The sequence below is a fragment of the Micrasema longulum genome, unplaced genomic scaffold (genome assembly GCF_059751315.1).
Source record: "Micrasema longulum isolate JH-2025_06_02 unplaced genomic scaffold, ASM5975131v1 h1tg000541l, whole genome shotgun sequence".
Lineage (NCBI taxonomy): Eukaryota > Metazoa > Arthropoda > Insecta > Trichoptera > Brachycentridae > Micrasema > Micrasema longulum.
In genome coordinates this window covers 93,468-110,531 of record NW_028277737.1, presented here as the reverse complement: position 1 = coordinate 110,531, position 17,064 = coordinate 93,468, and the positions used below count along the sequence as shown (strand labels likewise).

General features: G+C 30.5%; 1 protein-coding gene across 1 annotated transcript in view; it reads right to left on the bottom strand.

Annotated features, from left to right (window-relative positions):
* Csgalnact (Chondroitin sulfate N-acetylgalactosaminyltransferase) overlaps positions 1-17,064 on the bottom strand; it is a 194,162-nt gene that overhangs the window by 113,012 nt on the left and 64,086 nt on the right. The window contains 1 exon segment of the mRNA XM_088227800.1: positions 5,643-5,819. Coding sequence (XP_088083926.1) covers positions 5,643-5,819 — 177 coding nt within the window.

The window sequence follows — 17,064 nt, the reverse complement described above, 5'->3', positions numbered from 1 at the left end:
ATGCCCGGCCCGCGCACTAATTACTCTTCGAACTATAGTAAAAAAGTTATGTAGAATATTGAATAAAAAATAATGTACTTTTAAAATTTTCTTTTCGCAAAAACGTTAAATTACTTGCAATCAATTAAATGATTAATTATTTATGAAAATAACAAGTAAGTATAAATTTAATGATATGATATTAATAGCAAAAAAACAGTAGTTTAAAATAAAAAGTATGTGAAAAAAAACAAAGTAAATTAATTAAATTAACGGCAAAAGAAATAACATAATGGTTAAGTATGATTAATTGTGACAATAAAACTTAATTTTGTGCAAAATTTTTCGCTGCGTCAGAGGTAGTTGTTATAAAAATTTTGGAATTTATTCTGTATCCACTGCTGTAATATCAGCAAACCATTGAATTTTGTTGAAAGCGTGCGTATTATTACTGCACTACTGGTGTTTTAAAACAAGCTATTTCAGTAGTGGTTTACTAGAGGACTACAATGTTTTAAGCATCATTTTAATCTGAATATATGAACTAAATGACATTCATAACTCAATTTTGCAAAAAAATGTGACTTCCAGCATTTCAGCTTTAAGGTACCGATATATTTTAATCAATAAAGTAGTGTAATTAGTTTTATAAAAATTGAATATTTATTTTTCATAATTGACCGGGTTTTGTTTTGACCAACATTATAATAACAATGCAGTTTAACGAAGAAAATAATAAAATCTTTAAAAAAAATATCTTTAGAAATATAAATTATTTTGTTTTACGGTTACACTAACGGATCGAATGTTTAATAGTAAAATATAATAATAGTAGAAAATCCGCTTTGCAGTAAACGGTATTATCACAATACATTTAGTACTTACTGAGAACAAAGCAAAAATATTGATTATATTATAAAGTAGCACTGAAATGTTTTATAAGTAATTGTTTGTGTGATTTAAATAGCGGCCAAAATACATCTTCTGAATCGCAATATTACAAAATAAAATTAATAAGGATCAACAAAAATGTGATAAAAAACATATTACAACACTAATGGTGAATATTTTAAAGAAGAGATATGGATGTCTAGGCATTTACAGGGCATTTACAGGGCATTTATCCTGTCATTGCCATACCTTCACTAAACCGTCATAGTAAAGGTATGGCTTAAGTATTTTCCGATTGTAATCACCCCTCGGAAGAGCCAAATACTGTAAGAGATGAGGATTAGGAACACGGTAGATTGTGATAGGACCTTGACTCCTTCCCACATTTTCTTATATCTCTAGTTTGCTCTCTACACACGTCTTTCATTCTACCTTCTATTACGTGGCTTTGTTGATTTTCACGCCGAAGTTTGTCTTAAATTTTGCGGTCTGAAATGCGAGGAAATTTTTAATATAAAAAACAGTGAGTGGGTAAAATTGTGTAGTTAACTCCAAATCACCCAGCAATAAATTGTTGTTTTCCGGCGGCTAGTGTTATAGACTCGCGAATCAAAGGTTCGAGATGCGAATCCCGGAATGCCACAACTTGCTTGGCATTTATAATAAGTTATTTAAACTCACTGAAAGTTGAAACCCCCAAAATTAAATGGTTTAAACGCAATTATTAACTGATATGGGTAAGATTCATCCTCCTAAATTATTTTGACTACTAGATTGTTCAAAAACATTTGGCAAAATGTAGACAAGCCAGAATTAAGGACCGTTTTTTCAAAACTCGAAATATACTTGGAAAGTAATTTTACAAGAGAGGGATAATTGAACGTAGTTATGCAGAAAGCAGAAAGCCACTAAAAAATGAACCTGTGATAGTAGCACTTTAATAAAAAGAGTAAATTATCAAATCTACACAACAGTTGAGATGTTTTTTACTTAGACAAATGATAAACAATGAAAAAATTAGTTTTTTTTATATTTCACACCAGAATCGAATTATGTATTTGACCAGTTTCTATGATTTTTAAAGTTACATAAGATTTTTCTAGTCGTTTGGGTGTTTTCTGCAAATTGAGAAATGCCGTTTTTGTGATCGATTCTCTTTTCAGAAGGTGATTGATACAGTTTTTGTATGAAAGTGGTCTAGCTGTCTTTAGCAGAACATAGAATTGACTTTACTGCACCAGATAACACCAATGTCTCATTTTTCCAAAATTGTGGACTGGCTGCTTCTGCATAAATGCGTTCAATTGTGATTCGCGTGAACAAATTTGTTTTAAAAATACGCCTTACAACATAATCTAAATGAAATCTTACTGTGGGTGTACAATTTTTGCTCTTATTTAATTATCATCCGATACAAATTATTGAAATTAGTGAAAAACGCAATATTTCATAGTGTCAGACTTTGATTTTTTTTAAACCTCGTTTTAGCTTGGTGAGTTTTTTTCAAGTTATCGATGCGTCTCAATACTGGCTTTAAATAAATTTTTAAAATAACCCATGCGGTGCAAATGTCGTATTTTGAAAAAAGATAGCTAATTACACTTCCTAACAAAAAATAAAGATCCATTTAAAAAAATATTCTCCCTCTCTGTTGCAATTTTTTTTTTTTTATAAAGTTTTTTTTATCTATTCTATTAAATATAATAAGCCAATTTAAAAAACTCACCAATCAGTTATAAGTAACATAACGGAAATAATGAATTATTAATCTGAAAAAAAAAAATTTAAAAGAAAATAATAAAAAAGCTTTATAAATAATTTCTTTGATTTGACTTAGCATAAAGCAATGTAGAAAACACAAGTAAAATTTTGTGAAAATTTCGATTTTATGTAACGATGTCATTAATTCTTTTTAAATGGGTTCGTATTGACACATTGGAAAAGTAAGGAAGGAAATTACTTAGCTATACTCAAGGATAGCTATTAATTGGTCTATATATCTCTCAATTTCTTTCCGCTAGACGTTCGAGCATCCATTAACAGATTAAGTAGTCTCGGTACAAACACCATCTGTAAACATTATTGCAATTTGCATAAGGCAATCTGACGGGTATTAACTTAATTAGATTTTTCTCGCTAGGAATGCAATCTTACAAAGAAAGTAACAAAGTTAATTTTTATTACCGTCTGCCTTGTTTTGGTTTCATCTAAGTGTTTTAAAATATACTTATTTATTAGTAGGGAGGAGTTTTTCAGTAAGCGTTAAATGAACTTTGTTATTAAAGTATGAAACGAAATTCGAGGAACAATTTATTTCCACAAGCTTGTTTTTTATTTTCTTCATGTCAGAAAAACAATGTAGTTAACATTTTAATTATTTTTATTACAAATAAGACTTTCAAGGTCTGAAAACAGCTAACGTATTTTTAAAAACCTTATTATCTGAAGAAATGGTTTAATAAATTCTTATTTTCCAAGCTTCTATGAAAAACAGTTAACTAAAATGATTGTTTATGTTACTTTAGTATCTAGATTTAGAATAATAATAAGAAATAATTTAATATTTTTTTAATTGGTATTTTCTTTCAAATCGTTTATTTTTAACCTAATGATATGCTTAAATGATGATTTTCCTTTTAAATTGATCTTTAATTGTGGTGTGAATTTAAAAAAAAAAATTTATACAATCAAACGAAATATGAAATCTTACCTCCGAATGGTTTTCTTTATTTATTTTTCAATTACAGTTTTCTAAAATGTAGTAATGTATAAAGTATCAATTATGTGTATAAACTTAAACTTTAAGTCAATATATATGTATATGTATGTATAAAATATAATATAAATATGTATGTGCGAATATATATGTATATATGTGTGTGAATGTATTGTTATGAATGCATTACAATTGTCCCGACTCAACATGGATTTTCTAGCGAGTCGGAGCAATTTCACAGTCATGAGTCGTTCCTGATTGTGTCGTTATAAACTGTGTCTCTGTCATTAACAAATGTATGTATAATGTAATTAATAAATAAAATAAACAAAATGAACAAAATGAACAAAATCAACAAAATGAACAAAATGAACAAAATGAGCAAAATGAACAAAATGAACAAAATGAACAAAATGAAGAAAATGAACAAAATGAACAAAATGAACAAAATGAATAAAATGAATATTGAATTGTTCACTGCTGTGATTATTTCTGAAAATTATTTTTTGCAAAGGGTCTTTTGGATCGTTGACGTATAAATAAAGTAATAAAAAATATGTAAGTATGTATGTATATAATAAAAATAGTGTGTTCATAATATAACATTATATTTATGGCGCCATGAGTTTTTAAGCCTTTTATTACCATAGATAGCAAATTCGCCCTGCAGATGGTTTCTGTAAGCAAAACCGACTAATGTATTCTGTGGTAGTAGTTATGTCATACAAATTAATTGCACCTGCCATTCCTGTACAAGGCAATCTGCATAGCAATGATGTCTTAAGTACGCGGTACCAGCAATATGCTATTACGTACGAAGGTGCTCGCATATGTAGTTTAAACATTAGAACATAACCACTAAATGCACTGAGCCAATGTTTAAATATTAATCGGGCGTACTTGTATCCCAATGAATGTAAATTAATCGATTGAGGACCGTTTTCACAATGTAAAATTAAAAAAAAAAAACAAATTCATTTCAAAAAATGTTTTTCCACGTGAGCTCTATCGATTGGTGAAATAAAATTTTAACAAAACGATATATGTGAAAAGTTCTAGCAGTTCAAGTATCGTGAATTTTAACAAAACGAAATATCTACACCTCATAGAGTTTTCACAAAGCGAAATATCGAAATATTTTTTAGCGGTGTTAAATTTTTTTAAATCGAAAAAAAATCACAAACAAAACATAATTTCGGCCAAGAAAAAAGAATATAAATAGGAGGTAAATACTTAAATGTGTATATTTACATAGGTATGTCAGAAGACATACAATTTTACAAAATAATCAGTTTAAAATGATTTCACGCAAAGGTAAACTAATTTAATTCCCAACATAAATCAATTTTCCATACATTCCTATCACAAAAATATGTGGATATTTATTTTTTGTGAAAATTCGTAAATTTAGAACATTTTTTTAAATGATTTTACTAAAAGATTTTACATAACTATAAAACGTCATTTTTATTTTATTTTAAATTGTAAAAGTTTTATTTTTAACATGAAAAAATCTTCTCCTGAAAAATTTACATCTTGTAGATATTTTGCTTTAATAAAACGGTCCTCAATTATTTGTGAATATATCAATAAATAAATAAACTCAAGTATTTTTTTAGACAAACGCTACCTTTAGTTATTTCTTGTTATTTTAGGTCTTAGTCTATTTATGAGGTTTTTTTTTTGGTTTTTTTCAACGAGTTATAAATAATCTATTCTTGATAAATGGGAACCGAGTTATGGTAGAATGGGGTTTGAACTTTGGACCTTTAATCCTAAGTCATTATAGTAAATATCTGTAGTGTATAAAAACATTGCTCTAGTGCCATAATCCAGGGAGAAAATACGGTATCCGTTTGTATGAAAAAAATTGAGACCGTGTTTTCTTTTAAGGTCGCAAACATACTTTGAGCTACTAAACCCGACTTTTGGCAACGGACTCCTTAATTCTGCTAAATTTTAAAACTCCTCCAACTTAAAAAAATAATGATTAAGTAATGACTGGACTAACAAAAGTCGCTAAAGAATGCAGTTTTTGTATTAAATAATATCTTACCAGTAAGTTGTTGAATTTGAAGCTTGAGCCTGGCAATTTCTGATGAAAGTTTTTCCAGCTCTGCCTTTCCTTCCTGTTCCCTTCTCTCCAGGAGTTGGACGTATCCTGCTTGCTGTTCCTGTTGTAGCTGACCCTGCGATATTGCGTCGCCTTGAGACTGGTGTAAAAATGGAGAGCCTGGGAAAAAAATTAAAAAAATGTACAAAATTATGCAAGACGTTCTTGTACAATTAAAAGTTTAAAGACTTTATCGAACTTTAACTTTATTTTCAACAATATCTAGTATTTAAAATAATAAAAATATGTTACAAATTTTATTTGTAAATTTTTTACCAGTGACCGGATTTCATCGTGATCGACATCGTCAGACTGACATCGTTGACCAGTCTGACGATGTCGGCCACGACGAAACCCGGTCACTCGTAAAAAAAAAAAAAGTGGAGTAAAACTATAAAAGTATTTTTAGTATTATAATTAAAACGCAGTTCCACCAAAAAATGTTAGTAGAAAACTCAATATCTATTTTATTATATTTACTGTTCTTGATACACAAGTTCCAACTTTATTAGACTAAAGTCTCGTATTGAGTTGAGACAAATAATAATTCTTAACAACAACAATAATTGGACGACACTTAACAAAATAAAAAACAAATGAAAAATAATACCCGGCATATCAATATAAATATAACAAAGTCAAACATGATTCCGATGTATAAAAATATTGAATTAACAATAAATAATCCGATTTTATAATAAAAAATTTAACGATGGAAAAAGGTCTTTTAAAAAATATTTTTATGTAGGTATCGTGATTAAATATATAAAAAAGGTTGTTTTTATCACTTTTTGTTGGGAATTAAATATTAAATAGGTACGTAGGTTTTTACCGTTACTGTTAATAATATGTATATTTCTTGGGTTATCCCGTGTAAGTTGGATTCGTTCCGATGTTTCGGCTACCATTGAAGGAGTTTCTTTAGAGTAAACTGTGTGTTTTGTAGAAAAAAAAATGTGTTAATGTTCTAGTACGTAATTTGTACCGTGCCATAGACGGTAGTAGGCATGTTTCGTGTCATTTTTGTTGTGTACTTGTATAGTGTCTTAAAAATCTGAAATAGTGGAATACTTTATAGACACAGGACATGTTTACGTATTCGAGCTAAAGATTTTGAATAAACTTAGACATTGCAGTCCACGAATAATAAAAGAGGCAATTGAAATACAGAAACACCCAAAAAACATAAACAGAGACGACGGGCTGAAATTAGACTTAACTTTATTCCCGGCACTACACATTGCAAAAATGACACGGAACGTGCCTACTGTCAACTGCAACACGGTACAAATTCTCTAGTACGTTTTTTACACAGGACTTACATGAAGATGGCTCCTGCAATGGTAGCCGAAATGTCGGAATGAATCCAACATACACGGGATCACCCAAAAAAGGTACAAATTTAGTTAAATATTGTTTGTACAACAATGATTACACACGTGTTTTTTGTTTACAATATATTATGTAAAAAAATGTTACTTCAAATGACGTAGAATCAAATAGATACATAACGGGTGTGGAAAAACATACTTTTTGATTCTTGGATTTTTCCTTCTGTGCCTTCATTCTTAAACGGACTTTTATCATGATCAGACGTGATGCTACATAGAAATGTGCCAACGTGTGAAATAAAACAAGTTGAAAATATATGAATTTTAAAGTAAGAATATAATTGAATCATAATTAAAAGCTGCATAACCCGCAACAAACTATCACTAAATCCGACAATATTTTTTATTGTTTTGAAATTTCACATTTTTTTTTAAAATGCCCTCAAGAATCTTTATTTTATTGAAAATATTGATGATGGCAAATATCAAATGATTGATTTATGATGGAATTTGATTGCGCAACTTGAGTTTAAATCTCTTTGACATATCACATAAAAAGAATGACTTGATTTGACAAAAACGGACTCATCGAAAATAACTGATTTTCTCTAAACGTTCTTTTTTTTATTTAAGCCACTTTTAAAGATCACTCTTGAATTCGATTGCAACAGTGAAATTAGAGCAGACATATAATTTCTTTCGTGAAAACAATCCAATTTATCGAATACGTAAATAATATTTTAAAGTACATTTATCAAAAGGTTGATAGCTACCAGCTAGTGTCCTATCATATATGGAAGCGAATTTCACAAATTAATCTGTAAAATCGTCGTAAAATAGCTGATTTAATGTTTCTATCAAAAATTGCCTCTGGTTCAATTGATTGTCCAGAATTTCTATTCAAACTCTCTTTTAATGTTCTTCCAAAAGTTCTTAGAAATATCCACAATATTTTGGGTTTGTCCAAATTTTTGTAGATAAAGACTGGAATCAACTCCCCGAGGAGCTGTTAATATTGACATATTACATCAGAGATGAAGAACATTTAAGAGAAGGTAATATAGAAGTCTAGGCATCAACAGAGCTGATGACCTATCATTTTATTTACTTATTTATTTATTAATTCAAAATTGCACTGGTTTAAATATACGTGAACTTATTGAGGCTTTTAAGGCTGTGCCCGTGTCAAGCCATAATAATTAACAATAAAAGATACATAGTCAAATTGATTTTATTCCAATATAATTATATGTGATGCAATATAATAACAATCCAGAAAAAAAGGTATAAGTAAGAAATATTAAAATTCAAAAGAATAAAATTTAAAAAAGAAAATCAGACATAAATATTAAAATGTATATACTAAATTACATAAATTTAGATTAATACATAATTAAATAAACAAAATAACAGGATCATTGAAATCAACAAAATAAAAGTATAATTATAAAATATAGTAGTATTAAAAATAAAAAAGTATCATTGAAATCAAAAGAAAAACAATATATATATAAAAACATATTTGAAATGATATTTGAGATATAGTTTCTATAAACTCACTCTTAAATGTAGTAAGAAATATGAGTAATAAATAATATCCCAAATAAGATTGAGTGCTAAATTAAATAATACAAAAATACATAACTAAAAAAACATTAAATTATCAAGATACCTAAAAAAAAAAAATTGGCTGCTTTATGTGGCCACTTTACACACTGCGTAACATTTACCATTCTGCCCATATTTGAAAGTCTTTATTCCTTCGATTCTTCCACCTGTTGACGTTTGTTAAGTCAAAGAGCTGAAACCTTTATTTATGCGGGTGAGATTCATCTACATCTAATTGAATTATTATCTTTGACTTTATAAGCGTCAACTGGTGGAAGAATTGAAGGAATATAGATGTTAAAATATGGGTAGAATGGTAAATGTTACATGGTGTGTTAAGTGGCCATTTAAACCAGCCAATGATAGGTCATAAGCTTTGTAGATGCCAAGACTTCCATATTACTTTCTCTTAAATGTTATTTATCTCTGTTGTAATACGTTTTTAATGAATACCGTTCTTTTTATATTCCTGTTGTTTCGTCTAATTATAGACAAAATTTATATTTATGGTGAACTTTCAATCATTGTAATGTAATAACAAAATAATTTAACATGACTTATTTGTCAATTATCATCATTACGTGCGGCGTTTGCTTTCGAAATAACTCGTAGTGTTTTTTTCTTTTGGATTTAGATTACTGTTTATTTTATGTTTAAGAATATATTTTAACCAACAGTGGTGCTACTTGTGAAAACCGTATTCGTAATTCGTTTTGTTTTTTATATATGATAAATGTAGTGGTTGGTTATCCGAATAATAATAATATAAAAAAATAATAAAAAAGATATAGATAATAAAAAAACTAATGAAATCTGTATGTCTCTTTTTTACATGAATAATTGCATGCGTATCGTTTACAAGTTTGGATTTTGTCTAAGGAAAAAGACCATTGTAGGAGAATTCTGCGAGATAGATTTATAAACTATTAAGCGTGTTTTTATTTTTAATATAATTTAATAATGTACATGCTTTCATTTTCCAATTTTTAAATCTCAGTCAAGCAAATTATGTTTATAATTGTCTAACTCGTCTCTTGGATCTTGTTATTTCTAATTCAAATAACATTTCAGTGCAACTTTCAAATGAAAATATTTTACCAATTGATAGATACCATCCACCTTTATGCATTCATTTTGGAACCCTTATTTTAGCAAAGTACAAACATTTTGATGTTAGATTGAACTTTTTTAAAGCAGATTTTCCTGCCAGTAATTCATTTATCCTTAGCAGTGATTGGAGCTTTTTAAATCAAAATTTTAATGTAGACGATAAAATTGCACAATTTTATCATATCCTTGATACTGCCATTGAGTCATCTGTGCCTAAAACTAAATTCATAGCAAGTCATTTTCCTAAATGGTTTAATAAAAAACTTATTCAAGTTATACTACAAATAAAGATTGCTCATAGTAATTTTAAAAGGTCTCATGACATTAAAGATTATGAAGAATTTTCGAAATTGAGAATTTTGTCTAAAACCCGTTATCAAGACTGTGTTAGTAAATTTGAAGTCGAGGCTGCATCTAAGCCGCAACATATTTTTAAATTTTCCAAGATTCTTAACAGTAGGGAATCTGGAATTCCGTCCACAGTGTATTACAAACGCAAAATGGCAGACACACCACAGGAAGTTGCCAATTTATTTGCTGATTACTTTAGCAGTGTTTATAGTTCTACTTCTAATTCTAGGTTACACAGTATTGATAATACAGATTTAATTGATTTTAACGACTGTGTATTTACTGATTCTGATGTGAAAAAGGGGATTTGTGCCTTAGATAAAAAAAAAAGCCCTGGGCCAGACAATATCCCTACACTTCTTCTTAAACAATGTTTTCCCTCTTTAACTGGTCCACTTACAAAATTTTTTAACCTGTCCATGAAAACTGGAAACTTTCCTAAAAATAAAAGATCTCATACTTAACCCCAGTTATAAAAAAATAGATAAAATTGACGTTTCCAATAACCGACCCATTTGTATTCAGTCAGCCATTCCAAAGTTACTGGAATCTGTTTTGCTAACTAAGTTCACCAATGAAATTTGTAAAGTTATGACTCCGTTACAACATGGTTTCATAACTGGTAGATCAACTCTTACAAACCTCATGTTGCATCAGAATCGGTTAATCACATCAATAGAGAGACGTTATCAAACTGATTCAATTTATACTGACTTTAGTAAAGCGTTCGACAAGGTTTCTCATACAATTTTAATACACAAACTTAGTTCATTGGGAATTAGTGGTAATATCTTGGAATGGTTTAAAAGCTACCTGTCATTAAGGAAAATCTAAGAAAAAGTATTCGGTTATAACTTGTATCAGTTTGAGGCATCTAGTGGGGTACCCCAAGGCTCCCACCTGGGATCAGTACTGATTTCTTTGTTTGTTAACGATATTGTGTCGATATTTGAGGAAGTAGACATTCTTCTCTTTGCCGACAATCTTAAAATTTCAAAAACTATTACCTATGATACCGATTGTGGAGTTCTTCAGTCTAATTTGGTACGGCTGTACAAGTGGTGCCAGAAAAATGAACTTTTCTTAACTGTCGACAAGTGTTGTGTAATATCATTTACAAGAAGTAAAAAACCCATAATATTCGATTACAACATTAATCACATCAATCTGGGAAGAGTTACACAAATAAAGGATTTGGGGATAGTTTTTGACGAAAAATTGACATTTATTCCTCACATTGATACCATCACTAATAAGGCAATGAAATGTCTTGAATATTTGCAGCGAACTGTAAAGAATTTTAATTCCATCACTACCCTCAAAGTGCTATTTACCGCCTTGGTTAGAAGTAATTTAGAATTCAATTAACAATTGGGTCACCTTATGACAATGTTCATATTTTAAAGTTAGAAAGAGTACAACGTAAATTCCTTAGATTCATCAATTACAAACTTAATATACCCACTGAAAATATTGATTACGATAATTTATTATGTTAACTAAATACGTCAACTCTTTGTAAAAGAAGAATTATAAATGAATTTTTAAATTTATATAAAATATCAAACGGCGTATTGGACATCCCGGAATTAACTAGTGTTATCAGCTTAAAAGTACCAGTTCGAAATACTCGACAGCTAACGTTATTTTTTGAATCTCCTGGCAGTCACAATTATTATTACAATTCGCCAATACCTAGACTACACCAGCTAGGTAATAAGTATGGTGAAGTTGATATATTTCGTCTGTCTTTATATAAATATAGGTTAAGTATTCAAAAGGTTATAAATTTATTTGTATAAAATTTCTTAATATTGTTCTTTATTTACTATTTTTATTCTCATGTATCTCTATAATAATGTATAAACTTATATGTATGTATATGTATTTGTGTATGTTTTTATATGTAAATTTATTAAATATTTTTCTATGTACCCTATACTTATGCTGGTACATTTCCTGATTTTTACTTATTATTGTATCTTTTAGCTTTTCTTATGTTATCTTTAATTTTAACTAAATTTACATACTTTTGTTCCACTGCTGCACTTGAATGTAATTTCTAATATATGTAAAAACCCGTAGGGCGTGTAAATTGTTAAATAAATAAATAAAAATGTTGCATTTCAACTCAACACAGGACTCTTGGCCTTATAAAGTTTGAGATACATAAAATAAGTATTTTTATGAATACATAAAAATAAAAATAAATTTACTCTCGTCTTTTTTAAAAATTGTTGAGGGCAACGCAATATTTTCCATATCTTAGAAGTTATAACCATTGGAACAAAATATTTGTTTAGAATCGGTTTTAATTTCTCATTGAATTATTTATATTTCATTTTTTTTCTTAAATATTTAACAAAAATTCATCGCCTTGAGTTTAAATTTAGAGAAAAAAACATAACCATTAATGCTGTTTTCGTACTTTTTACAAATCGCTTTGTATAATTGTCTGTTTTCAATTTAAGATTTTCTGGTATTGTATTTATAAAATATAATAAAAAATCTTAAAAATAAATTTTTGAATTGCGTATTCAAAGGAGGGCGAGTGCCGGGAATAGGGTGACCGGAGCACTTAAATCTACTTAGGCAAACAAACGTTTGTCGCAAGAGGCTTAACTAGCACGATAGAGCTTTAGTGGCAAGCCTTATGTACGGGAGCGAAGTATATAATTGAAAAAAAAGTAGGCTGAATGCGGTCATGATGCGATCTCTCATGATAAGATAGGAGCACACATGTCGAGATTCGTGCATGTCGTAACGGCGAGAATGCCATTATCGACAAATCAAGAAAAAATCGATGGCTTGGACATATTGTCACGAGTCAATTTCGACTCGTAGTACTTTAATTTCCGCGGTTGTAAACATTTGACATATTGCCGGCGCGCGAGTTGAAATTTTTGAGAATGGCAACTCTGTGTGATTCTATAAAGACCATCCGAGCAGATAAAACGGACAAATAAAACCGTGACGGGCAGGATTTGATTCACGCGAGAAAAAAAAAAAAATGATGACTACTTACGTCTGGTTAAGAGACGTCTATTTTAATGAGGGAATACATATTTGTTCTTTTTTTTTTCTCGCGTAAATTAAATCCTGTCTTTTTTTAAAAGTTCTTTATAAAATCGAAAAAAATTGCCATTCTCAAAAATTTCAACTCGCGCGCAAACAATATGTAAAATGTTAAACAGCCGCGGAAATCAAAGTAGCCACGCGTCGAAATAGACTCGTTACAACATCGAGCGATTAGACTGCACATGAACGGCTAAAAGGATTAACGATGCCAGTGTTGATGATGCCAGAAACGAGCAAGACCAAAAAAGAGTAAACATGACCAAACCCAACAAATACTTAAAGATGGACATTTCAAAAGTCAGAGTAATTGGCGAGCGTGCATGAGAAGATGTATGAATGTAGAGGAAGCGAGGTCTATATGCAAATAAAGAATGACATTTTGTTTTATCTTCTCTGCTTATCCCTACGGGGTAACAATGCAATGGTTTGTTGTTGTTATGTTGAAAACTATTTAGATAATATAATTAACTCACAAACATGGAATTAATTTGTTCATCCTACAAAAATATCCAAATAATATAGACCCAGCAACTTTTGTAATAAAAAAAATACAAATAACCCTTTAACGCGGTTACTCGTATCAGCTGAACTTTGAAAGCGTTCATTTTTAACTCGAAAATTCATTTTGAAAGTTTCTATATTTCACGGCAAGCATGACGCTGGGAATTCTAGCAAAATATACGTAGCTACGGGGGCGACAGGCTATTTTATTAATTTTCACACATATGAGTGATGGTAGGAAAATTGTATTTTTACACGGTGACTAACCACGTTTATTGACACAGCAGATCCACGAGTCATCGTGATTCTCCATTTTGAAATTGATTTTGAAATCGGTAACAACGGCTCGATCAACGCCAACGGTTAACCTTTGTCCAATGTTAAAAAGAATGAAATTGTCGGTTAAACAAATACACAATTAGATCGACGACTGGTGAGATCAAGATTTTTTTCACAATGTTTTTTTAAAAAATCAACGAAAAACGTGTTCTGTAACAATACATTATTCGTTTACTTTAATACCATAAGTCACTAGCAAGTTTATTCTAAAAAAAACGAAAATACAAGTGCGTTTGTTTGTTTGTACGTCACAATATATAAGGTTTGGGAAAAAGTAATTTCGTATTTTTTTCCAAATTTGATTTAAGTCAAATATGCACCGTTCTGTTAAAGACCTTATTGTCAACCAGAATTTAACTTCATAATCACCTTTTTGTAGAAGTCCTTGTCCCTATTGGAAAAAACTCGGACAACCAATTTTCAAAGGCCTCTATTGAGTCCAAATTTGTACCTCCACGCGCGTTGGCTATAGAAAGGAATAGGCAATAGTCACTTGGTGCCAAGTCTGGACTATAAGGTGGATTCATAAAAACTTCCCATCCGAGCTCCCGGAGCTTCTGGCGCGTCATCAAAAATGTGTGCGGCTTAGCGTTCTCCTGATGAAACACGATTCCTTTCCTATTCACCAATGCACAATAGCCGCTTTTGTTCGATCGCCAGCCTTAACCAATCGAGTCGTTCACAGCAGAGGGAAAAATTGTCAAAAGTATATTGGTCATAAGGGAGCAGCTCACATTAAAGTATTCCCTGCGAATCCCACCAAACACACAGCAACACCTTCCTGGTCGTCAGTCCTTGGCTTGGCTACGGTCTGGGCCAATTTGTTGGCTTTCGACTACAATCTTTGTTGCTTGACTTTATTGTAAATGACCCATTTTTTATCACTAATTATCATCCGCTTTAGAAATGGGTTGATTTTGTTGCGATTCAGCAGCGATTCGGAGATGGAAATTCAGTCCACAAGGTTTTGCGCTAGCTCGTCTGGCACTTAAACATCGAGCTTTTTTTTAGATCCAGCCTTCTGCAAATGATTGAAAACGGTTTTATGATCAATATTCAGCTTTTGAACGATGCTACAACTGCCAACATGAGGGTCTATCTCGATATTTTCCATGATTATGTCGACATTTTCAACGACAGGCCTGCCAAAGCGTGGTGCATCATTCACCTCCACTTTACCAGAACGGACTCGCTGAAACCACTGTTGTGCAGCACAAGCCGAAAGAATATTGGCCCCATATACATCGTTATTTTTTTTGGTTTCTTTCAACGCATTTTTTCCTTTCAGGTAGTAAAAATGTAAAATATGGCGAATTTCTTCCATTGAGACCTCGATACTTGACGCACGATAGTTCACGACTGAATCGGTAAGGTGCAATATTGTTGAAAAAACGTTTGTAGTAAACACTCACACCTTTAAAACGTTGTATCGTATGATCTGATGTGACCAATAATGAACGAGATATACTTAGTTGAAAAAAAAGACGCGAAATACAGAACTATTTTTTCCTCAACCTGAGATATATTTTGTTAAAGACATTTGTAAAAATTGGGAACGGATCATAAATATGTCTTTAATTGCTTTAGAAATTTTACGTTATTTTTTAACACATGCAGGGCAGAGATGTTTAGTACCTATGTTTCATTGCTGTAAAATAAAGCCAGATTAAATATTTCCCGATGTATGAGTGTTCTCAATCTCACATTTATTTGTATTTTGTTGATGAGGTTACTATCTACTTTATAGTTTATTATTTTGTACAGAAATTCAATTTCACATCTCAACATTATGGCGTTTTGTTAAGAAATCAAAATGAAAAATAATTTGGGTCGCTCGTAATTCGGAAACGGGTAAAAACATTCGGTACAAATTTATTGCAACAGAGAGAAAAAAACGTTTTGAAAGGGAAATTAAATAGTCTTGTCATTTACAGGGCTAATGGTATGTCATTGGCTGGCTGAATTGGCTGACCTGAATCTTTGAACTCGAGCCTCCCGCATGGTAGACAATCGAGATGACCATTAGACCACGAGACGGACAAAACTATTCAGTAAACGCAAAAAATAGGCGGTCGCATTGAATGTATTAATAAAAATAAGTAGTCGGAAAATATTTTCAATATGCCAATTCGAGGAACTTATACCCAGATATTTTTGGGATTGTGCTTGATCAATTTCACGTCATACGGCGTCACGAAGGGTGTGGATGTACTATGTTTTCCACCTTTATGATTTATGAGTATCAACGCTCCAACATGTCAGCATCATAAAACATCCCTTGTACTTGATAAATTTCCCCCGAGCTTACACAAGTTTTCCTCTTTTTTCCTCAAGAAATTTACGTATTACCCCATAAGATTTATTTAGAAATACAACTCCAACAAAAATCCTAAATAAAAGCATCTTCAATTGAAGCGAATGCGAAAAACTGCGGTTCCTAAATAAAACATAATGCCAAAATTACATCAAAGGTGTCATAAGTAAAAAAAAAAACTGTGTTTTGGATAAGTAAATATAATTGTAGTATGACATTTAATAGAATTTGGAATGTGTAAATGTGGAACATTGTGCGAACACTATGCTAAACTACCATAGCTTAAAAGTTTATTAAAACTGCTTAATGGCACACTTACACGATATAAATCTATTGTTATAACACATTTGAATGTGTGATTGTTAAAATACTCTTTATATGCCACTAGTCTCTGACTAATTTGTTGTAAAATAATGATAAAATTAGAGATTGCCACTAAGAAAAACGTAACAAAAAATGATTGAAATTGTCTAATTGAATTTTTACTGAAGAGAAGTTTTAGTGGTCTTCCATTTATTTTTCTTCTTCTTCTTCTTCTTCTTCTTATCAGCCCGTTTTTCTCCACTGCTCGAGTATCTAAACGGTTGTAGCCAAGCATATAAATATATTAGGCTTCTATAAATACATCGGTACTTAATTTTAAATTCAAAGATTATTTTTCACAATCATTTGTCCTTAACTCAAATACTTAGTTTTTAATCATATTCTTGCCACCTTTTAATTGATAAATATT